At 38.4% G+C, this 23,885-nt stretch overlaps 1 protein-coding gene across 1 annotated transcript in view; it reads right to left on the bottom strand.

The window, feature by feature from the left end:
- Positions 1–422: 422 nt before the first annotated feature.
- ITGA8 (integrin subunit alpha 8) overlaps positions 423–23,885 on the bottom strand; it is a 112,171-nt gene continuing 88,708 nt past the window's right edge. Inside the window, exons 28-30 of the mRNA XM_066316781.1 lie at positions 13,348–13,449; positions 4,498–4,620; positions 423–3,250 (exon numbers count right to left, since the gene is read on the bottom strand). Of these exons, the coding sequence (XP_066172878.1) occupies positions 3,164–3,250; positions 4,498–4,620; positions 13,348–13,449 (312 nt within the window). The 3' untranslated portion in view covers positions 423–3,163. The remainder of the gene's footprint in view (positions 3,251–4,497; positions 4,621–13,347; positions 13,450–23,885) is intronic.

The raw sequence follows: 23,885 nt of genomic DNA, 5'->3' as shown, positions 1-23,885 counted from the left end.
CAATAAAGGGTTTTAAAAGACTAATTTTTAAGTAATCTTCTGGTTTTCCTGCTCTTTGGACTCCTCCCATGTTCTCTGCAATTAGCAGCTCACCACATACATTGGGAAGCATAAGACTGAATTACCTTTACAGAAAGTTGCATTTAGTAACTCATTAAAAAACTGACATCACTGCAACAAAAGTTCAGTCATGTAAGGATGTGACAGAGGTTATCATGTAGCACAGAACTAATATACTGAGGGGAAAGATTATGTCAACTGCCTGCTAGTGTCCACATCCAGGATGCAATCTTCCCCAGGGAATAAACACTCTTGGAAATCACTGAAACCCAGAAATATTTACAAAGCTGTTTGCAATTTGCAGCCAAAACTATCCACAAATGCTGGGAATAGACTACAGTCCTTGACAATACACAACTCTAGACATTTCCATGGGAGAAGTTTAATCTACAAGGATGTAGAAATACAAAACAAAGTATTGCTCAAAGTAACTGCCAGATCATGTGCCTCTAATTTGGTTTCCAGTGACATTACACAGCTGCAGCCAATGGATTCCAGCCAGGCCTAACAGTCACTGAAGTTCCTTTTTTGTTTAAATTTAGTATCTGAACATGTTTTGCTCGTCATTGAAATGGAGAGTAATTGCTCAAAAGTGAACTGTAGAAGTTACAACTGCAAAGAACTTATTAGGTCACCTAGTCCCATCCTCAGAGCAATGCAGGATTGAAAACACATTGCAAGAAATATTGAACAGCACTGTATTTGTTTTCCTCACCCCCCCCCCCCCCGCCATTCCATCTTTCCTTTATTGTAATTGTTATCAGTATATTCAAAAGTTTAAAAAAAACAACCACACAACCACAAATGCCAGTGTAAACATGCTTCAGGTATATAAGTAATATAAAGTATTGCACATACATAAGTCCTATGTTCAGTATCTCCATATGCTGGTTGTGCAGATGATGTGATTACAATGAGCTGCTGATATTATTTCTGAAGCTGCTACACACAACAGTTAAATATTTACAAAAGCTGGAAGCTCACATTTTTCTTCGTGAAAGGATGATTTTGCTTGGAATGTATGGGATACAGAGGTGTGCAAATATGGGACAGGCTTGCTTTGTGATGGTGTTTATCAGCTGATATCTCTAATCTACAAGGGATCAGCTCAAAACCATCTGGGGGAAGGAGTTTGTTAATGGTTTTCTGGGGCACTGGGAAGTTGTCAGGCCTCTCCATCCCTAGGAAACAGAGGTGCTTGTTTGTGTGAAGCACATAGGTGCTTCACCTCTGTGTTCAGAGGCACGTGTCCCCTCTCAGCAAGTCTTGTGGGCACAGTGCATCTGATAAGCTAAAGACTACATAAAGGTCTTCTTGCAAAGTTGCCTTAGATATGAAAATGTAACACAGCTCCTGCTTGGGTTTCCCAGGTCAGTCTGCATACAAGAAATGATAAAACTCTAAAATCTCATGTCAGACTGGCAGAATTGACAGTGTCTCATGACTACTCCTGTCTTGAACTATTAGAAAGCAGAAGGGCAGTTGTTTAAAAAGAGCCAGAAAGTGGCAGAATGGATGAGGCCATTTACCAGTGGAGTAGCTGAGATGGACTGAAAAGGAACTAAGGAGAAGGCAAGTGGTGTGTATGTTTCATAAAATGAACAATACTCCTGAAGTTTACACAGTATTACTAATTTCACACTCATAGGCAGCACTGAAAGACTCAAGTGTAGAAATGTCACAAATTTACAAAAATGTCACAAATTCACAAAATTCACAAAAAAAATTTGCACAGATCAGGGCTAAGAGCCCCTTCTGAGATAAAGACCATTTGCTGATAGAAGGGAAAGAATGAAACATCCCTTCTTTGGAATCCTAAACCCAGAAAAAAAAATAATACTAAATGTATATTTTTAATCTTTACCTCAAAATCTCTTTCTTTTTGTTCATGCTTGGTTGGCTGGCATCCTATTTTTCTGAATGAAAACAAATCCTGTCACCCTTTCCTGCAAGACTTTACTTAAAAAATAATTTAATTAAGCCCTAAACTTTGCCAAAAGCATTATTTTAAGATGTTGCCAGCTTGTAGATTGAGAAACGAAAAAGGCAGAGATTTCTTTAGGTGAACAATTATGGCAGTAGCTGTTCCATTTTAAGAAGTGATTTCAATAAAGTAACAGGGAAAAGGCCAAGAAAATTTGCCCCATCCACAAACCCCCCAAGCCTTTTCAATATCACCAGTGTGGCTGTGATAATGTAAAGCAGTGTTTCAGAAATGACTGTATCCTGTTCAGTGTACAGCTGCCAGCCATCAGCAAAGCAAGGACAGGGTCACTCATCCCTGCTCTATACTCTGCTAGGATTTAGTTATTTGGGTGTGATACTGCCAGCTCTGGGCTGAAAGAGATACAATGTGTACTTGCTTATCATATGTGTCATCTTGTAAAGTGTTCCATAAATCTTCTGCTTTGCAAAACACCTTGTAGCCAAGGAAGTTGTGTTCTGGGCGTACAATGCATTTACTCTTCTATTTACATGCAAATAAGTATGTGATTTCTATTATTTTTTTCATTTCTTCTCTCAAAATCTATGTTGATGAATATATCAGATACTTATTCCAAAAAGGTGGAAAAATAAATAATTGTGCCTCATCTATAAAGTTATTTATAGACTACCTTTGTGTTTCAGAAGTACTTTCACAGTACTGATATATTGCCTGTCTCCCTGAGCCATAGTTTCACAGAAGTTCTTAGGGAGGTTTCAAAGGTACTCTGCATGATACAGTAGCATTCAGAAGGTTTGTCCTGCTTCATCTTCTAGATGATACAGCAATGAAGGCATTCTCTCCTTGAGAGATCTGGGCTTGTTCTGGAAGCATCTCAGTATACCACACGTGCTCAGAAGTATCTGCTGAAACGTAGACTGGAATATGGGATAAACATTCTGTTCAAATGCATATATGTTTATAAGGCAGTGATAAATTGCTTTCTTTGGCAAGGATGGCCATCATGTGGCATGTTCTCAGAACATTGCATAGATCAGATTGACACCATGTCACTTTCAGGTACAAAAGAAGACTGGTTGGAAGGAATCTTTCATTTAATCTTCATCATGTTTCTAGTCTCTCAGGCAGGATTCTGACTTGAACTGTCACTCTTTTCCTTTATGCATCAGTAGTCTTGCTATTTGTCAGCTGTTGCCTGTCAGCCATGTCATCTTGAGGAGGTCTAGCTCTGTCAAAGAAGCCACACTGCAGAAAACAATCAACAGAAACAAAGATGTCATGGTAAGACAAGAAGACTCAGCTGCAGTTTGATTCTTCACTCAGGCAACCTGCAATGTTGGGCACAATGTATGGCAGGCTGAGAGACTGTGAAGACATCTTATTTCTATCCAAATAATTCCCTATGAAAGTTTTAGATGCAAGGCATTGAGTTTCAAAGCACAGTTTTAAAAATCCAAATTACATGAAAAATTTCTTTGCAGGAGATGTAAAGTTGGCCTGAATGCTGGTATGGACTGATGCTAATGAGAAATCTGCTCCTCTCAGTTCAGCAATGTGTTCATTCAGAAAAGAGATTTAGACTGACAGGCAGTAATAATAAAAGAAGTGTAATGTGTGTTGGGAAATGTCCACAGGGCAGTGTTGTGACCTAGTCTAAAGATCACTAAAGATGAGATTCCTCCCACTTTACTTAAACTGCCTAAAAGTCCCTCTTTTAGTTGAAAGCTTGAAAGTTCACAAGTCGTTAAGGGAATATACCACCAAAACGTGATTTCTCTCCTCCTTGCATGTTTAGACATAGCTTTTTGCTGCTGCTACCCAACCGGGTGAAGCTGGGAAGTCAGCATAGGCTGTACACCTAACCATAACCTTTAGGCAGCTAAAGACAGGTGAACATATCTTAACGTAAAGAATTATTTCAATCCTATTTTTAATGTAAACTGGGAGGATGGACAAAGGCTACACTGGCTCTCTGTAATATAGCAATTTCCAGTAATTTGTCTTAAAACTTGTGAAGTAGTATAACAACCAACTCAAAAATAGAAAATTTTAGAAAACAAAATATATGATCTATTAATATAAAAGGAAATATTCTAAAATTAATTCTCAGAATGAGGAGTGTTGTTCCATGCTGACAAAAACTGGAAATTCCTGAATTATTCAATGAAAACAAAGTTAGAGTAACTTCTGTTTGAACCTAAACATCCTGAAATCGAGGATCATAGGTCTTGGGAAACAGAACCAAACTCTGTATGCCCATTTGTAACCAGGTTTCAATAATAAAGGAGGACTTTGAAAACAAGTTCCCTGCATAAAGGTCAATGACACTAGCATGTCAGAAATGCCAAAACAAAAAAGACACGTGTACTGTTGCTTTTGCTCCACACTGTTAAAGATCACAAAAATTCTAGCCTCTCTTTTTATCTGTTGGAATCTTTCAGTATTTTCAGGGTTTTTTTTAAGGCAACAGTAACAGAAATAATGGAACATACCTTCCATAAAGCAAGGGTCAGCAGAGCTAGTACTAGTAGTCCAAGAAGTATGGCTAGTATTATAACCCACAAAGGGATCTCAAAGGACACATTTGGGGTGGACCAAATGACAGATGTTCTGATCTGTAACGAAAGCAATACATTTAACGAACAACAATGAAACAAGTAAAGCAAATCTGACAGTAGAATACAGAGGTTAGAACCATTGACTTCAACACCATTTTGCAGATTAGAAATACACATTTACCGAAACTTTCCCATGCTGGCTTCATTTATTGTAATTTCCTTTCCACTTGTTCATGATAATCAATAGCAATAGAATTCACACATATATAGATAAGTCTTGTCATATCAGATATACAAATAATTTTCCCATAATACAGAGTGGCAAAAAAAGCCCTTGCGTGCAGATGCTTCGTGAACATTCAACGAGCAAAGTTCTGCTCACATGCTGGTACAGCTTAGGCCAGTACATTGAACTGCACTGAATTACTCTCTAACAATGGTTGACTTTGGCCCAAACTCTTAATTCAAACCACAGTAGATACCACCTACATTTTTCTTATTTTAATTTCTGCTGACATACCAGTATACTTTTTTCCAATGATTTGAATTTCAGTTAAGCAGTCCAAAAATGAAATTCAAGCAGTGTGTATTGTCCTTGTGATAAAGGCTAACACACAGTATGATGTTATCTTCTTTTGAAGAAGCCAAGCATACAGACTACTACCTAAACGGGAAACACGTGTGAAACGCGCTCTCTCACTGTCAGAGGCTCTACAAAGCAGCAGATGTTAACAACAGGTATCAAAGATTTTAATTGACTTGGCAAATTTCTCTCTTTAGACCTGCATGTGGACAAAGAGTAGTAATAACCCTTTTGTATTTCTCCTTTTGGGGACACCCACACTCTCCTCCTGACTCTCCTTTTCATACCCTGTACAAAATTTATTATATGCTCTCAGGCTCTGCTTGGAAGGCTCATCATCAGTCTCACTGAATATTTGCTCTGTCCCTGCTACTCCCAAGTGGGAAGGAATGAGTTTGAGCTTTCATTAGCTCTTCCGACACAATTATATCCCTTCAGTCTTAGTTTATTTTCTCTTTGTTGTTAGCCTAGGAAGTGATTTCTCTCTGGGGTTTTCTCTTGGACCTCTCTCATTTACTGCTAGTCTCCCTTAAACACATTAAGTATGTGACACATGGAAGTTATTTGCTTTATGACATGATGAGATCAGTTTGCAAAGAAATTGATGACACAAACTCTTAAATGATATTTTTTTCTGTACTCAAGGTAGAGCTAGGAAATCTACTCTTTTTAATCAGTTTCTTGGCTATTGTCCAGTCCCTAATCTGCACTCATTTTAAATGTTCTATGTTTTTTTCCTCTGTTATCTTAGTGATTGATGCACTAAAAATTTAACAAAATACTAATTTCTAATTTGTTCATTGAAGGAACAGCAGCCTAAGTTTTAAGAATGGACACAACTTTGTAATTCAGCTCAAAACTGTTTCCACTCCTGTGCCTCTCACTTCTGTCCTTGAAGATGGCAAATTTAATAATTTAATTTTTTCTGCAACACCCAGTTCTTTCCACTCTCACTTCTTCTTGTGATCAGCATTCCTTCATAGTCTTTTCATTCTGAAAGCACCAGTAGATCTGTCTTCCAGTTACTGTCAGGCTTAACTGGAAGACACTTTTGAATAGTCCTTTTCACTTCATCTGTGCAGCCAACTGCTCCCTACTCTGACACAGTGCTTGCAGAGATGGCAGTCTGGTAAGCTCTACTGGAGAATGTATTTTTTATAGTATCCCTCACCGGGAAAAAAACAAACATAGAGTCAAGCTTTCTATGTAGGAAACCACTTGCTTTCTACCAAAGCTTACACTGGGGGTTATAGAGAAGATTCCAAGACACTCCCCAGTCCTGGAGTTTGCACTTTAACATTGGCTCTAAAGATGAAGAACCGGCAGTGCTGGCCATGCCACTGTTAATCTAACAAACACAGCTAATATACATCCTTAGAGCAGCAGTTATAAGTCTAATATATTTCAAAAATATAACATCTACAAAGAATAAATACAGGAGCTAATTAAAGCAAGAAAAAATATTTTAAGGCAAATAGTATTAATAAAACAACCCATGAAATGTCACCCTTATGTTCCAACAGAAATCCTGATGGTATGATCAAGTGATCAACTACGCCATTGTAGGAATACCATTCCCTTTTCCAGCCTCCTCCTTGGGTTGCTTCTTAACCACTGCAAAATTTCATAGGCTCTCTGCATCATTAAATTCAGCTAGAGCAGAGCCCATTTAGTAGGATAAAATGTTCTTGAATGGCTCTGCTTGTGTCTCAGAGTGGCATTAATATGCAAAGGCAGAGAAAATGACAGAAGAGTCATCTGAACAGTCTGCAGAGATTCTTCCCAAGAAAAGCCAATTAAGGAAAAAGATTAATTCAAGTAAAAGGTTAAATGACCAGGGAAAGCAGAAAGGATGTGGTTACAAGGGGCTGCTTGAAGCCTGTAGAAAACAATGAGCTCAGCTGTCCAAGGAAGAAAGCATCTCCTTTCTACTGATAGACAATCATGAACGCTGCCCTGAAGCAAGCCTGATCACATACAGCACAGGAGTTTGGAAGTGCTGATGAAAATTCATAGGCCCCAAGACAGCAAAAATGGACTGATTCAAAAACCCCCAAGTCATTCAAAATGTGCACTTCCTCTGTTGGCAAACTCTGAGGTATTACACACAGGAAGTTACAAATTTTATTATTGTTTGGAAAAGACCTGACATTGTCAACATACAGATTGCATATCTAAGATTTGAGCTTCACTACTGTTTCTATTCCTAACACTATCACTTGCCTGAGCATGTTGCTGTGAATCTGGAGCACTAATGTGAATGACTGCTTAGCAAATCCATCTTAAAACAGCAGAAAAAATAAAAGGCAAGCACTTCTTTCTGTTGTCTCAAGTTAATGAAAGACTGACTCCATTTTACAGCAAGACCAAACCATAGGGAAGACCTATTTACATACAAAGACTTTGTTTTGCCATTTCTGCTACTGATAGCTTCAACCAAATTGCTAGGTGGCATAACGTGACTGAGATAAATACTAGAGGAAATGGGAGCCAGCACTGCTGCTTTAGGGTGGATTGTAGAACATCAGCAAAACAGAACAAAGAGATTCTGACAAGGTGCTGGCTAGGTATGGACAGCATGACAGATGGACAGTCATCATGGGTCTGGCCAGAAAAGGGCTAATTTTTTGAGCAGTCTGGAGGGGGCATGGCCAGGGCCTGGAGGTTACTCTATAACAGCTCTCATTATTGCCTGAGGCTGGGGAAGGGAGTTGCTTCTGAAGTTCCTCCCAATGGACTAAGCCTGGCAGAGGGAGCTGTCAGGAATTGTCTATTGTTAGGGAGCTTCCCTGTCAATTTTTCCTTTCTTGTACCCTCTGTCATTAGTATTGTTGCTGTTACTTTTCATATTTAATAACTTTCATAGTTAATTTTCATATCTCACTGCTGTTTCCTGTAAATTGTTCTTATCTCAACTCGTGATCTTTATGTTTTGTATCTTCAATTCTTATTTCCATCCTGTTGCAGGGTGAGAGGGAGGGGAAAGCATGGAAGTGAGCAACTGGTGCATGGTTTGGAGAGTCACAGTGGAAGGACTAAATTGAGGAATACCATTCCTAAACTGTGACAACAGCCTACTGAAGGACTGTACATCCTGAATATGGAAAATATCTGAGGGGACAAGTACTTCCTTCTTGGAGTAGGAAGAAATTTTGGTTTATAGATTTTTTCAGATAGTATTTGACTGAACCACGTCTGGTTCCTTGGGCACTAAGTCCACTTTAACCCAATCTAAGGTCACTACTTCAGCACCACAAGTGCTCTGAGGGGTGAAGTAAGCTGCTGTGTGGTGTTTAGGTCTAAATAGCTCATAGGGCAGCATACAATTCCACAGGAGCAGAGCAACAACTAGACTCTTAATGTATGCCAGTTCACTCTTCAAAATTAGGTAGGGTCAATCCAGATTTCAAAGCATGTTTGAGATCCTCCTGAAATCAGTATAAACAAACTATTTCATTAAGGATGGTAGATTTCATTAGGTTTTGGATAAAGCTGACAGTAGTGTATGCAACTACAAGTACACATGTGGCCTTTCCATGCCCTCTTTTATGTGCCACTTCTGCATGTTTGCTGTATCTGTGTGCTCTGTTTTCTTTCCTCTTAGGCTATGAAAATAAGACGAGCTAGCTCTTCTTCTGTTGTCTACAGACCGCCTATCAGCATGGATCCAGACAAGGACATGTGAATCTTCCTGAGGATGCTAAACAATTATGAGTCATGTAGCAGTACTCAGCCTTGCTTGTGCTGCCTGTGTTCAGAATCATTTCTCCCTTCTTCCCTCTGTCATTCTGGCTTTGCAGGCAGTCAAGTGCAACTTGTGGTTTAATTTCGGTAGCTCAGCTGAAGCTTGACAATTGTTGAAACATAAACAAGAAATTGTAATCTTACAGAAGAGAAGGGTATAATGTTCATAATCCTTGGATTATCAGCAATGAGCAAAATAGACAGCAGAAATTAAGTCTATCCTGGATCAAGCAGAATGCTGCTGCAAAGCTGGCACATTCTCTTCTCTTCTAGCCTGAGTGCAGCCAATGCTAATGAAATATTTGCCTGCTAGAATCTTGAAACCATCCTGTTGCACTTGCACCCTTTTCCCACAAATCTTTCTTTGTCTTAGGTTTTAAAAGCAAGGGGATGGTTGTGCAAAGTACTTGAGATTGATTTCCTGAGCAGGGGAGATTGTATGTAGGTATCAGCCTCACTCCTGCCTGTGTGCATTACCAGTAGGGTATAATGCCCTTGGGCTGCCACCCTTTATACTCTACACAAAGACTTGCAAAACTACTAATGCAGCTGCTGGTGAACAGTTTGACACTGCATGTCCTGAACACCCACAGACTTGAGGCAAAAGCTGGAGGGGAAGACAGAAACAAAATATTCCTTCAGTTTTGTCTGCCTTGTTTCATCCTTTTTACAGGACTGTCACTTCTTCACCCCATGCTGTCCACAACAGTTTTACAGATGATTTTGATTTAAAACAAGTTTGTATTTTCAGCTTGGATTTCTGTTCTTCTCCATGTGGTGGGTTTAGTACTGCAGGATCAGAGCCAGAGAATGTTTCCATCTAAGGTGGCCAATATGAAGTGGAATTTTTATACAAGTGTTGTATGTTGACACTGTACTTTAGATGTGTATTGGCTTTTCTCTCTGTTCAGGACAAGACTATGCTGAACACTAAAAACAATGCCTGCTTCTCTGTCAGGTGGGTGAAAAGCATATCTCCTAGACTTGAGAGGAACCATCTCATTTCTGACACTGCTGAACATCTCACACCTTTTGTATCCAAAGGGTGCCTAAGAATGCCATCTGCCTCAGGCACTGAGATGAGGGTGAAGTCAACCCAAGAGTTGTGCAGAGAGCCTTTGTTTGCTATTGGAAATAAAATCTACTCTGATCTTAGCACAGATGCTGTCAGATAGTCTTAACTTCATAACCCTTCTTGTGGTTTGATGGAAATAATTTGTTGCTTATTAAAGTGTTTTTCTGGGGGAGGCTTTTAAAATGTGCCTTATTTAAAATGGGCCATAGTTAAACTCACTGTAGATAAAAGTAAGCAGATAAAGTAGATAAAACAGTTATTAGGGTTTTTGCAGCTATATTTCATCCAGTTTGGATTTTGCTTCTGATTTTGGTGTTAGTATCTCTTCAAAATAGTGTTTGATTCCTCTGGAAGGGAGCACAAAGCAGAGAGAAGCACATGTAGTAATCTGCTGGTTCTCTGGCACTTCTTTGTGTATAGATGGGAGTTAGGTTTGACTGGTGCAAATTTCCAGCATCTGTGGGGAGAATCCAGTGCATGCTAGTGGGATTTTACCCAAGTTTTTTCCTCTCTGATTCTTTAAAAGACACTTCTAAAAATAAAAATAACTTCTCCATAATTTATCCTGCTACTTTAAGAAACAGCAGCTAAATTAATTATTATTCTAGTGTTGCTGCTTTTGCTGCCCATGATGATCTTTCTTTAGTCTTCAGAAATTTTCTTTACAGAGGCTGAGAAAAAGGAATTTTTTTGTACCCCTACATGTCCCCATCCAACCATTACAGCATCATGTTCTTATGTTCTCAAAAGATACTCAGAATAGAACGTAAAAGCTCCCTCAAGCTTGAAGTCACATTTGTGTTTTACACATTACAAATGATTATACAAATATATTTCATGAGGAATATAAGCTTGATTAAAGTACTATCACCATGTAATAGCTAAAGAAAGTTATAGGCCTTAGTCTGAAACCAATGTTACTCACAGGTCAAACAGTTTAGACTAAAGGCATCCACAGTGAAAATCCTATCAAATGTTTAAGAAAAGCAACCATATTTCAAACTGTCTCAAGAATCTTAAATTAAAATAGAGCAAATTTCTGCTTATTCTAACTTTGTACTTTTTGCAATAAAAAGTACTTTCATGTTGCACATGAAATTCGCCATGTAAGACACTAATATTTACCACAACAATACTTGCAGCAAAGAAATGAAAACCTTCTCTTGAATGAAATAGCTGTTAGCAAGGAAATTCAACCAGTTGTATAATATGTGGTTGCAATTCTAGGACTACCAAAATTAATGGAAATACTATTATAGATGTCAGTTGATTCTGGTTTAAGCTCCATGCTAATTTTCTGTTTGATGTATTTTCATTTAATGTTCTACTATAAGATATCTAGGATTTCTTACATTTACCTAATGTTTCACATACCTCTGTATCATGACCCTGTCTTCAAGATCCATGTGTCCACGACCTATATTCCATGATGATAAAGTCCTCAGAGCTACAAATAGGACTACATGACTCTGTAAACTACTGATGTGTATGGGATTATTCATGCCATTAAAACTAAAAGTAAGTATCAGCCTGCATCATTGGAATCCAGCAGTATATGAATTAAATGAAGGACATATGCTCTATTCTTTAAAATTTATTATCTTTATATAAACTTTAAAGTGCTAGCTGATTATTAGACATATACTTCTGAAAATTGATTTTAAAAATATTTAATCTTTCTTCCACTTCCACCTTTTTATTATCTGAAGGAAAACCATAAACCTTGAAAGAAATCTTTGGAAGCTTTTAAAACACAAAGAGTGATCTTTTTCAGAAGGAGCAAAAATATTAAACTTTGCCCAACTTCAAGGAAATATTTCTTCTTGCAAGTGGAACATCAAAGAACTGGTGCATATCACACATCAAGCTGTAGAGCTGGCAGGCATCCACTGCCATGTCCAGATATGAAACGACATAAAAGTGTTATCATTTTTCAACATTTTACAGTTGCCATTACAGGCATTTTGCTGTAAATCATTTGCTGCAAATAACAAGCATTATACTGGCTGGAGTAGGAGAACGAAATGCTTATCTGATCATCTGGTAGATCATCTGACACTTGTTGAGAACAGCAGGCTATCACCTGGGGTAAAGCACTCCAGTCCAGATGAAGGCCCCACTATCAACAGAATTCTGCACATGTGTTTCTGGTATGGAACACATGCTGCAAGAAAATAAAAAAGAGCCTGAGTATGTCTGTCAGCTTGGTGCCTTTGAACCCTTCTGGATGAATACTGCATTAAGCACCAATCCTCTCTAGTGAAATCATCGTTCTACTGATGATGGAGGTTGGAGTCACTGTGCACACAAGAACCAAGATTTTACCTTGTGTCTTCCCAGAGCAAGTATCAATCAACCATTCAATCTGTGCATGAAGTGTCTTATTCTGTTGGTTTTCTAACTAAGAAAGTATTCTGTCCCTACTACTACATCTCAACAGACTGATATGATGTATCTCCACCACAATTCAACTTAGCAAAGTTTGAACTGAGCTTACCTTTTGAAAGAAGGAACAGAACTGATGAATCTTTATAAAGGTGAGAATATTAAGTCTTAAAATTTCAGATTACTCCTACACTAGAATCAATTTTTGCCCTCATATTTTACTTATTTCTATCAGTAATGACAAAATAGAGTGCTTTTTAAACACAGTATTAGACATCATAGGAAACAAATTGCTTTAAAGTGCTCCCAAATATTTGGCATCAGCAAACAATTAAATCAAACTTATGCCTCCATAATTAATTTTTCATGTAGTACTCCAAGGGCATATAAGTCTTGGTCTGCAAACAAGGCAAGTACTTTAGCATCTATCTACTGTAAGGATTACCAAGTAAATTTGTATCTTGCACTTGAAGTGCTGTGAGGTGGAAGCTCTAGAAAGGCATACAGACCTTCCTGAAAATCAGGGTATCAAAGAAACCTAATACAGATGAGAGATAAATTGCTGTAGACAATACACAAGCTTGTGTGAGAGAACTTCTGACTGGGAGAAGAGTGAGATCTCTAAACCTGACAGAAACATGATTCTGGATTTTGCATTAAAATTTCCTCCAGAATTTTTTTTGCCCCAAACAAAGAAACTAGATACTTGCTTTCACAGTTCTGTTTTCTTTTGGATAACAAATCCATCCTAATTGCAATAAAACAGTCTGCACATTAGTTCAGCAAGAAATTATTTTAAAATGTAGTTAGAATCATGTATCATCAACTTCCACAAAAACCAATGAAGTTATTTCCTTTAGGTATTACTTCAGGAATTTACAGTAGAAACACAGGAAAGACCAATCTCAATATTTTCATCTATAAGAACTTTCACAGCTGTGATCAGAGTGACCAAATACATGTGCTTCACACAAAGACATAATTTTCAGTTACTTACTGCTATGCTTCCCTCGGGGAGCTTTTCTGGTTGCACTTTATATGGCATGCTCTTAACTTCAAAGGAAACATTGGAAGAAAGACTATAGAGATAATTCTTTCTCTGAAATGATAGAAAAAAAGAAATTATTAAACCCCATGTTTATATTTAAAAGCATTATGAAAGATAAGCAGACAAAAAAGCTCCAGAGCACTGATTTCATAAGTCAAAGATGGTTTCTTTTGGTAAAGAGTGCAGAAATATTGAGACCTGTATGTGTCCATGAGATAAATACAGCACAGAGCTGCAATACAAAGGCACGTGTTCAAAATGGGGAAGAAAGGTTACATGCAGAAAGATACATACAGTTGTTCCTCATATTTCTCTCTGAAATAGTTTAGTTAAAAGCATGGGCAAAGTTTATGGGGTGTCTGAGTTTTAAACCCTCACCTCTGCTGACCAAGCTCAACAACCAACATGGGTATATTGAGAACATTATTATGTTAAGACCAGGTTGGGAGAGCTTCCTGGTAGCATCAAAGAAATGCCTGTGCCTTCCCACCAAGCAACAGAAAAAATGACCATCTTTGAACTTCACTTACACAGAATCACAGAATAGTTTGGGTTGGAAAGGCCCTCTGGAGATCAGCTAGTCCAACTCATCTGCCAAGGCAGAGTCGCCTAGACCAAGCTACACTTAGAATGTGATTGATTTCCTATTGCAGTACAGCTCAAAAATCCTACTCACTTTGCTTGTTTACTAAGTTGTGTCAATGTGAGAGGAATGTAAAGCAGACATTTTTAAACTAGCCACCTAGTAAAATATTTATATAGCTGTCATTAAGCATTTCAACAAACCCAAAGATGTGTAATTGATTTTCTGGGCGATGCCACATGCAATTCATTTTGTATATCCCTTCCCATGTAAATCTGGGGTAGTGATATGGATCTCTTTTGAAAGTGCTTCAATATTCTCAGAGAAGCATTAGATTGTTAAGTGCTAATATGGTCAATGGAATCCAGAGGGCTAGGAGTTATGACTGTTATATCCTTTTTTCTATATTATTGTAATTATCATCCTATTTTTGCTACCTGTCTTAATCTTTTATGAAATATGATGATCAGTTCTCAACACAATATTTGGCTGATGATTTACAGAAAGACAGAGCCTTGTAAGTAAATCAGAATTTCCTTCTGTCATCCAGCATATTTGGAACATTGTTGTCACTTCCTAAATCCCCTTTTGCAAAACCTTCTCCTTCCTTCTATTTCTCACACATTTAGGAGTTCTCCTCCGTTGACAAGATTTGTTTCCTGTGTGATTGTTCAGCATCTTTTCCTCAGTTTTTCCTTGTAGTTTCCTGTTGCATCAAAGGCATAAACCCTCTCAAAGAACTGCTTCTCCTCCTCCAGTTGTTTGGCTGAGCAAAGACTGAGGTAAAAAGACCCCTTGATAATTTGGGCTACTGTTTCTTTCCTTCACTGATGAAGAAAGGTTTGTTTGTGAAATGACCTGAAATAAGCATAATTTAAGCCTGGGAGCCAACTTGTATGCATTTGAAGGACCATGTCCCAAATCAAAGTTTTCACTGCTGAAGTTGGACAGCATATTTAGAGTTTGTTTGCTCCAAGCCGAGGCACAGTAGAATCAACTGGAGCAGTATGGTCAGGACCACGTCCAGTTAGGGTTTGACTATCTCTAAGAAAGGAAACTCCACAGTCTCAAGAAGCAACCTTGTTGAAAAAAAATTCAGTTTTTTATCACCATCCAAGTAAAAAAGGGGATTTTTAATGTTTAAATGGAATTTCCTGTATTTCAATTTGTGCTTCTTCCCTGTTCCTTGATAGTGAGAAGACTTGCAGTGTGTTCTTTACTCCCTCCAATTAGATGTTTACACATGCTGATGTGATCCCTCCTGAGCTTTCTCTTCTTCAGACTGAACATTCCCATCTCTTTCCGTCTCTCCTGGTATACTGAATGCTCCAAGCCCTTAATCATCATTGTGGCTTTTAGTTGGACTTGCTCCAGTACGTCCACCACTATCTTGTCTCAGTTAGGCCAGGACTGAACTCTAGATCTGTTTAATCGGTGCTGACTACAGAGGAAGAATCAATTCCCTTGGCCTGCTGGAAACGTCCTTCCTAATGCAGCCCAAGAGGTTGTTGACTTTCTTTTCTCCAAGGGCACACACAGCGGGCTCATGTTCAACTTTGCACCTCAGGACTCCAAGATCCTTTGCTAGAACACTGCCTTTCATTTGGTTGGTTGGAATAATCCTATGTATTGACGCACAGGATTATTCCTCTTGTGGTACGACACTTTGCATTTCCCTTTGTCACACTTTATGAAATTCCTGCCAACTCACTTCTCCAGCCTGTTGAGGTTCCTCTGAAGGGCAGTACAAACAACTGGTGTATCAACCACTCCTTCCACTTCAGTACCATGTAAAATTATCAGGCTATCAGGCTGGTAAGCAGGATATCCTTTTTGTAAAACCATGCTGACAGCTTCCAATCATCTTCCTGTCCTTGTGATGCTTGCAAATGGCTTCCATGATTTTTTTCTCCATCACTTTCTCTTCTCAAGGACTGAAGTAAGGCTGACTGGCCTATAGTTCTCTGAATCCTCCTTGAAGACAGGTATTACCATGTGCTTTCTAGCAGTTTTCAGGAACTATCTCCGATCACCAGGAACTTTCAAAGATAATTGAGAAAGGTCTCACATTCTCATTGCCCCTCCCTCAGGACTTGTACGTGTATTCTGTCAGGTTCCTTGGACCTTGTGTGTCCAATTTGTTTAAATGTTCCCTTATCCTGATATCTCTCTGCTGAAGATCAATGTCGATAGTGGCAAGTTTCCTCTCTGGTTGCAGAGACCTTGGATTACTGTATGCAGATTTTCCCAGTAAAACGGTGCTGGAGGGCTTCTAATTTAACAACTCTGTCCCTGCATTCTCAGACACTCTCTCCATTTCTTATCCAACCCCTGCACTGGGTCAACTGACTCTGCTTCCACCTCTTTTATGTTTCACAGAATCACAGAATCATAAAGATTGGAAAAGACCTCCAAGATGATTGAGTCCAACCTTTAACCTATCACCACCTTTGTATGTCTGTGTTGTACCAAGATGGCAAAACCGCATTTGTGAGGATGCACGGTTCTCAAGCCTAAAGGATGATGATCCTGGAGAATCAGTAGTTCTTCTGCACTTTGCTTTTTTCCAGGATCATCTCCCATGGACTTCTTCCAAACAGTTCCCTGTAAAGGGTATTCTCCTGAGCTCCAGGGTTGTAGTTCAGGTATTACCCTTGTCCATTCAGTCTCCCTGTTAAAAAACTAATTTTCTCCGCAAATATGTGAGGGTGATAAAAAGCCAGCACATTTATTGCCTTCTGGAACTCATTTGGCTTTGCCATAATTTTGTTCTTTTAAAATATTGAGAGCAGCTGAATGGCTATTATGAGAAAATTCAACCTCTCCTTGGGGCTTATACTAGGAAAGAGCAATACTAAATCATCTGTCTCAAATGACTGCTCAGGGATAGTCAAATCAGCTGCTTAACACAGTATCAAATGAAAGGGAACGATCAATATCTATCGATTTCTATCAGTAGCATATAAAATGAAAAATCAGACACGGTAAATAAGTAGTTTTATACACTTTCATGGTGATCATCTATGAGGTGATATTCAGAAAAATAACTTTTCCATATCACATTAATTCTTTTCCATTTCCAGACTCAAGACATTCTTTATATTTTATTCTTCTGCACTAGATTCCTCCTCACACAAAATCTCAGCATGTTTCTGTGGCTCTGCATTTAGAAAAAAAGCCTGAAAAAAGCCTTATATTTTCAATCCTAAAAAATTCATATTAAGCAAGATTCTGGATATTATTATATGATTTATAAACATAGTATGTAATGGAAAGAACAGAATATGTTATATTTTTGAAGAAGCAGATATTAGACATTCAGCTGGATTGGCTAAGGTACAGTAAAGGCATTAACTATCTTGAAACCTCCTATAAAGGAAATGTAGCAGTAATGGAAAAATAAAGCCTTTCACCTACTATACATGGCTTATTTAATTTTCAGCTTTTATCAGCAACAAGAACATCAGAGGAGGGTACTTCCTGAGGATTAATGCTTGGCTTGGGTTAATAAGCTTGGGTTGTGACCACAGCTAACAACTTGCCTCAACCCTTGATTAGGCTCTTGGAAATGCTGGAATACAGGAATGGAGACCATAAAAGACTAGAGAGTATTTTCCTGCATCTACAGAATTACGAGTTTGTGGCAAAGGACTTGAAAACAATGACTGTGGTCAACATTGGTTGTAAGCAGGATTCTTACTTGTACTAACACCTTTGAGATACAAGTAGCTGTCTTTCTTACAGCCTTTTTTTATAATTCTCAAGCTAATTGTAAGAAACAGCATTTCTTTACCATATCATTTTTAAAATAGCGTATGTTTAAATATTCAGTATTTACTGGAAGCTGCAGGACTTGTGGTTTGAAATTCAAGCTGAGGACTTAGTCATGGCTCAGAGGATGGAGAAGAAAGAATCTGGTATTTGTGCCAGTGCTTAATGACCAACAGTAGAGAGCCCAGCCCTATGTACACTGGCCTTTTGTGGTTCCCCTTGTGTTAGAACAAGCAGAACCTGATCTTGTGCTCATTGCTGAGACAGTAGTTTGCAATATTCTGGGAAGCAGGCAAAACATGGCCATCCCCTGTGTTGCCTGGGTGGCAGATCCTGATGATGCATTTATTAAAGCTTCTCTCTCTCTACATGCTTTTCTTTTACAAATAGATCTTTGAATTGAAGCCTTTGTTTTCTTTAAAAGTTGCAAGACAATAAAGCAGTCAGAAATGAAGGAAAGGGTTCCAAATAAATATTCAGTGTAGTGTTTTACTACAGACAATTGATACTGAAATAATGTGAGAAGTGATGGGAAACCTCTGACAATGTGAAAAACAGTTCTCCAGGCTCCAGTGGAATGTTGGTGCTTTCTGCAGGAAGCTCAAGTACAGATCTGCTGACCCCTTCAAAGGATCTCTAAGGCATGTGGGCATCTTGGTCAGAGAGCACACTGAAATGCAGGGAGAAATCTGGATCCCAGGGAGCTAGATTGAGGATAGCAGGAATAATATCTTTTGCAGTTTAATGACTGGCAGATCATTGCTGATCTGCAGGTTTGAAGAGTTCAGCTGCTGGAAAGAGTCTCCAGAATGAGTCTGCTCCATTGCCTCTATGGAGAATTGTTCAGGCCTTCGGAAATCCTTTTTTTCCTCTGCTGAGATGTAGCCCAGTGAAGTCTCCCTAGCTGAAATGCGGATACTTCCCCTATGGCAAATTGCATGCTGCGGCGGTATTCTCAACCCAAGAACTTATGACTTTTGCACATGGAGTTTGGTGCTGTTACAACAATACTGTCACTGCTTGATTAAAAATTGTTTCCTTTTGTGTCTGCTGGAGTCTGGCACACTTTGAAGACAGGAGAGTAAGCAATACCTTTTAAATGTATGCTTTGGGAATTCATTAGCTTGTTTTCTTTGACCAATACGTTCCAAAACCTCAACTGCTGCCAATAGAGTAGCTTACGTAAATGCTGAGAGTAGAGCTCATACAACTGCTTCTTAATAATTTGTTTAAAAATGTACATGTGACTCCGTATACACGGTCAAAAAGTATTTGTGCTATTTGTAGCAAGAGGACATGTCCACCAAATATAGCTGTGACCAAAGACAATACTCTGAAAATCAACGCATCCTTCTCTTTATCATTATATTCTTACACTTCACATACTGTATTTTTCACATCCATTTTAACAGCCTATTTTAAGTTATAATAGAGGCAGATGTTTTGTTGTGATTCCAGAAGACCTCAATATACAGATGATAATGGTTATCAATCTAAGATGTTTATTTCTTCATATATCTAACATTACCTATACTGTAGCACAACTGGGGAGAGTCTCATGTTCTGCTCTTGTTAACACTGAAAATATTTTAAATAAAAATGAATGAAAACAAAACTAGGCCACACCCAAAAGACCTCCAGTTATTTCAGCCCCATGCAAATATCTCTTTCTTTCTAGCTTTCATTCCACATAAACAATCAAATCCAGTATAATATATTATTTTTGGCCACAACCAAAGTTTTGAGTTTTACTAATTTTGTTTTTTCAAATAACAACAGTTTTTTTGATGCAACTGAAAATTTTGTATATGACTTCCTCCTTTTGTTATATATGTGCCTTGAAGGGCAGTGCATCAAATTTTTGGCCTTTAATTCACAGTCTGAATTAAAATGATCTACATAAACTTCCATGTATGGCTTATATATGGCAATGAATGAGGGCACAAGATGTGTCTCTCACTAATTTTTCTGTTTCCCCACTTCCATCCACACACAGGGATTTAGGAATTTGGTTATTATTTGAAAATACTAAATGGGATGTTTTCCACTGGACACAGAAAGAAGTTCTGTGCTGGAAGATGCTGAGGATAGAAATTATTGTTCCTTGGGGTTGTATTCCACTTACAGATCAAATAATTGCTCCCATAGTAAAGATGATAGGAAGAAAAGTGAACAAATAAAGGCTCTATGCAAGAGGATCTCTCACCTGTCTCACATCACCTCCACCTCTGTTCTGAGCTCTAAGCCTCTGCCAACACATGTGCTGCAGTGTGACCCCACTGCACAGGCTATCTGCATTCTTCCTCTAATGGCCTTTGTGCAACTGAACTGAATCCTTACCAAAAAAGCATTACCTGGCCTAAAGAATTTCTACCACACTAAAGAGGCTCTGAGTTCACCAGTAATAAAATTAGGAGATTCTCAACAAAATTTCTCATTAGAATATGCACTCTAACAGTGGTGACAGCTCCAGGTTCCAGGCAATGAAGGCAAAGGTGGATGCCAAGACTGGGAGAACTTGTAGTTGATGGTCCAAACCAACAAGATATTACATCATGGTCTTCCCCATTTTCTATACCTTTACAGACCTCTCAATTTCTTTTTATATCCTTGGTGCAGCTTCAGCAGAACATAACACAATCATTTTATAAAGCAGAAATGTGGGGCCTCTCAAGCTGACTTCCAGTCCTGAATTCTCTAATCATTGGACTGCCAGCTCTTACTTCTGGCAATTAATATGGAATAAACCAAGTCCTCTTAAAGTCTTTCAACTAATTCTGTAGGCACCTTCTAAACCATTTTTGGATTCTTTGTTCAGAGAGGGAGGACATATTCCCACTAAATCCTGATTTGAGTGCCCATCCTCCTGAGGAGGAACAGCCTTTATGAAACAAGCTGATGGTTAATGCAAATCACTTTGTCTGAGTTATCTCATTTTCTCCATGTGCTGAACAGGGACCCTAAGTATTTAGTTTCATGTTTTGGATACCACTCTGGGGTCAGGCAGCTAGGATATGAGTGTTGCAGCGCACATCACTGTTAATATGTCAAGCATATATTTCTATTTTTAGGCATCTAAAAAGAAACAGGGTACATGCACATTCAGAAACATTGAAATAATGAGTATTTAATAGAGAAGCCAAAATATGACTTTGGGTACCAAGACAGCACCCCAATACAGAGGTGCTTCTCTTGCTTTTCAACTTTTTCTGATTAAAACTAGATTTTTCTCCCTTCTAACTATTAAAGTTCATGCGATCAGGAGTGCCAAATTCACATATCTGGCGCCGTCAAAAAGTCAAGAGAGAAACAATGCAATTATGTTCAGTAATATTAAAAGAAAATACAATAAATTTCAAACTTCTTGGGAACCTCACACACTCTCTGTGGTTTTGTTCTTTTTTTTTTTTTTTTTTTTTTTACATTATAGCCTTCCCTAGCTCTCCCAGAAGGAGATTTGTATCATTATGAGAAATTTTCAGTACAGGATGAAATTGTAGCTAAGAATGTGCTGAGCTTCATATCCCACAATGTTGTAAGTTCCAAAGAGCTTGGAGCCTGAAGGTTGCCACAAATCAGACAGATTATACAGATTCAGCACTTAGAAATGTATTTTCAAAACAGATGTTTTACTAGACAACTCCTGAGTCTTATATTAAAAAGTACCCATCCATTCGAAGAATACTGGGCCAGACCCCCTTGGGTCTCCCTTAGATGACTCAGAAATATGATGAGACAAATGGGGACATAATAGAGCCCCATCAGAGCACAATGTAACATAACCATGTAAGGTTGTTTCTGTTTTGAACGAATCAGGCTATTATTTGCCTGCTCAGCAAGTCTGAATCCAAAAGTCAGCTTTACTAGAGGGTTCATATTTACAGCCAGACTTTGAAGTTAATCCAAAAAAGTATGTGATTCTTTTTGGCCTTATCACAACGTCTGTCTCTGTCTTTTTTGGCTGGTTGGGAAATTTGGGCTGCTTTATTTATTCAAACATGTCTAATCACTGCATGTCATTTAACTGTTATTTGTTATGGGAGTTTGGGTTTTAAGGTGACAGGTTACAACTGTCAAGAGACAAAAGGGTCAGCTGTTGTCAGTTAAACTAAGTGGAAGAGGAAGGAGTCACTCACTGCATGACAGGTCTTTTGCAGCAATAAAACACACATGTTGGCCCATACAACTTTGATGAAAAATATTAATTATTTCATCCTAGCACAAATCAACCACTTTCAATAAAATCCTTCTCAGGCTTGCATTAGCATATCTGTAAGAAGAAAATACATCATAACACTGTGCTCTGGGCTTTAATTAGCACAAACAAGTTCTTCTGCAAATCATCATGTCTTCATTTAGATTATAACACAGTTGAGGAATGTTGTATGTCACCATTATTCTGATTTTTTTGGCATATGAAAACTTTTATATTAACTGAATGTGCAAAAGAGGTTGCAATGCTTCTCTAGAGACTTTTACCCTAAGTTTCTTTACAAAAGCATGACAGTGGGGCTCAGTCTGGCCCTCAAACAGTCCTGGTTCACAGTCATCCCATCCTGATTATTTTGACTTTTGCATTTTAATTCTCAGTTTGAATCTGCAGATTTCAGCCTAGTTAACAACAGTTACAGCCTTACTGAGGGCAGATTATGCCCTTTTTAGGAAACTTATTATGTTCTACAGTCTTTTATGGTGATGACTGTATAACTGTGAATTTTAATAGGGCCTGTGAAAAAGGGAACTGTTTTGAGATGAGTGGAAGGAAGATAACCAGACCCTAGGACACTATTTACTGTTTCCAAGTTTGCATATGAAATAAGGATCATGTTATTCTGGCAGCTAATTTGACAGAAATGGGGAAATGCAACAGTTCTCTGCGAGCTACCTTTTTCTACTTAGGAAAAAATTCTGTTGGTTTGAGTGGAATTTTTCTGATTCTTAACAAGACTTGCAAGTTACTGTTCAAAGGACACAGAAATGTTTACAGGGAAAAGGTAAAATCACAGCCCATATAAAGTCTTGTTTGGCAAAGGCATGTAAGGCCAGTGGAGTAAATAGAAGATGTTCTGGTAGGAATGCTTCTCATGAGGTCTTTTCACGCAGTGAATCTACAGGATGGGTCACCGTTGTCCCTGCCCACAAGCTGGTGTAACATTCCATCTTTGCCTGGAGCTCAGTGAGTGAAGGGAGGTGCAGGCAAATCAATCAGGATTTATTGAGGAGCAAAAAGGAGCTAAAGGAACTGCAACACTGGCATTGCCTGGAGTGTTTGCACACATCAGTGTTCCAAGGCCCAGTTTTGACCCTTTTGCCCATCCAGATCAGACAGAGAAGATGTTTCAAAACCAGCTGGATAATATATCCTCTAAAGATACCTTTCTGTATTGTCACTGTCTACAGAGTTAGCAACCAGCTTTGGCATCTAACTTTCAGATTACTAAAATTACATAAAATGAGTCCCACTCCTCTTGCATTAAATGTGCTACTGAACTTCATGCAGTTATACTTGTTCTGAACCTAAGTCAGGGTAACTAAGGTTACACCTCAGAAAAAGATCTTGTTCTTACAAAGAGTCACCAAAAAGAGGTGATTTTGTGTCTTCTGTAGCTAGTTTATTTCAATTGTTTCATCTTCTGTCACAGTCAAAAACTCAGATAAACAGTTTCTCATTAATTTTGTTTAACTTTATTCTCTTACAGATATTTTTGATACATACTAACCTAGAGTTAAGAAAATCCTAATAAGGCTAATTTCCACTGAAATAGCTGTAAATAGCCTAGAAATTTCATCTAAAGATCTGTGCACAGGATATTTCACAAGATCTTTTTGGCCTTTACAGAGTTAATTATATTTCACCAGCAGAATGATGAGGAGAAAGATTTGACTGGATCTGGAATACATCAGGCTTAGTTCCCAGTAAGGAAGGTAGCTAAGGGAGCTTTATCTTTTGCTTGGTGAAGAAAATGATGAAGATCCTCTGCGTTATTCCTTGCTCACTGCAGTGCTCAAAATTGTCACACATTGTTCCAGTCAAGGAACAATCTCTGCCTCTCTGCCTGTCTCTGTGTATTAGGAATGGAGAACCAGTGCAGTGAAATTCTTGTCTGAACTTAACCGGCCGGTGTGAGCTTGT

This window comes from Sylvia atricapilla, chromosome 1 (genome assembly GCF_009819655.1).
Source record: "Sylvia atricapilla isolate bSylAtr1 chromosome 1, bSylAtr1.pri, whole genome shotgun sequence".
NCBI lineage: Eukaryota > Metazoa > Chordata > Aves > Passeriformes > Sylviidae > Sylvia > Sylvia atricapilla.
Note: the sequence above shows the minus strand (reverse complement) of the source record. Positions and strands in the feature narration are given on the sequence as shown.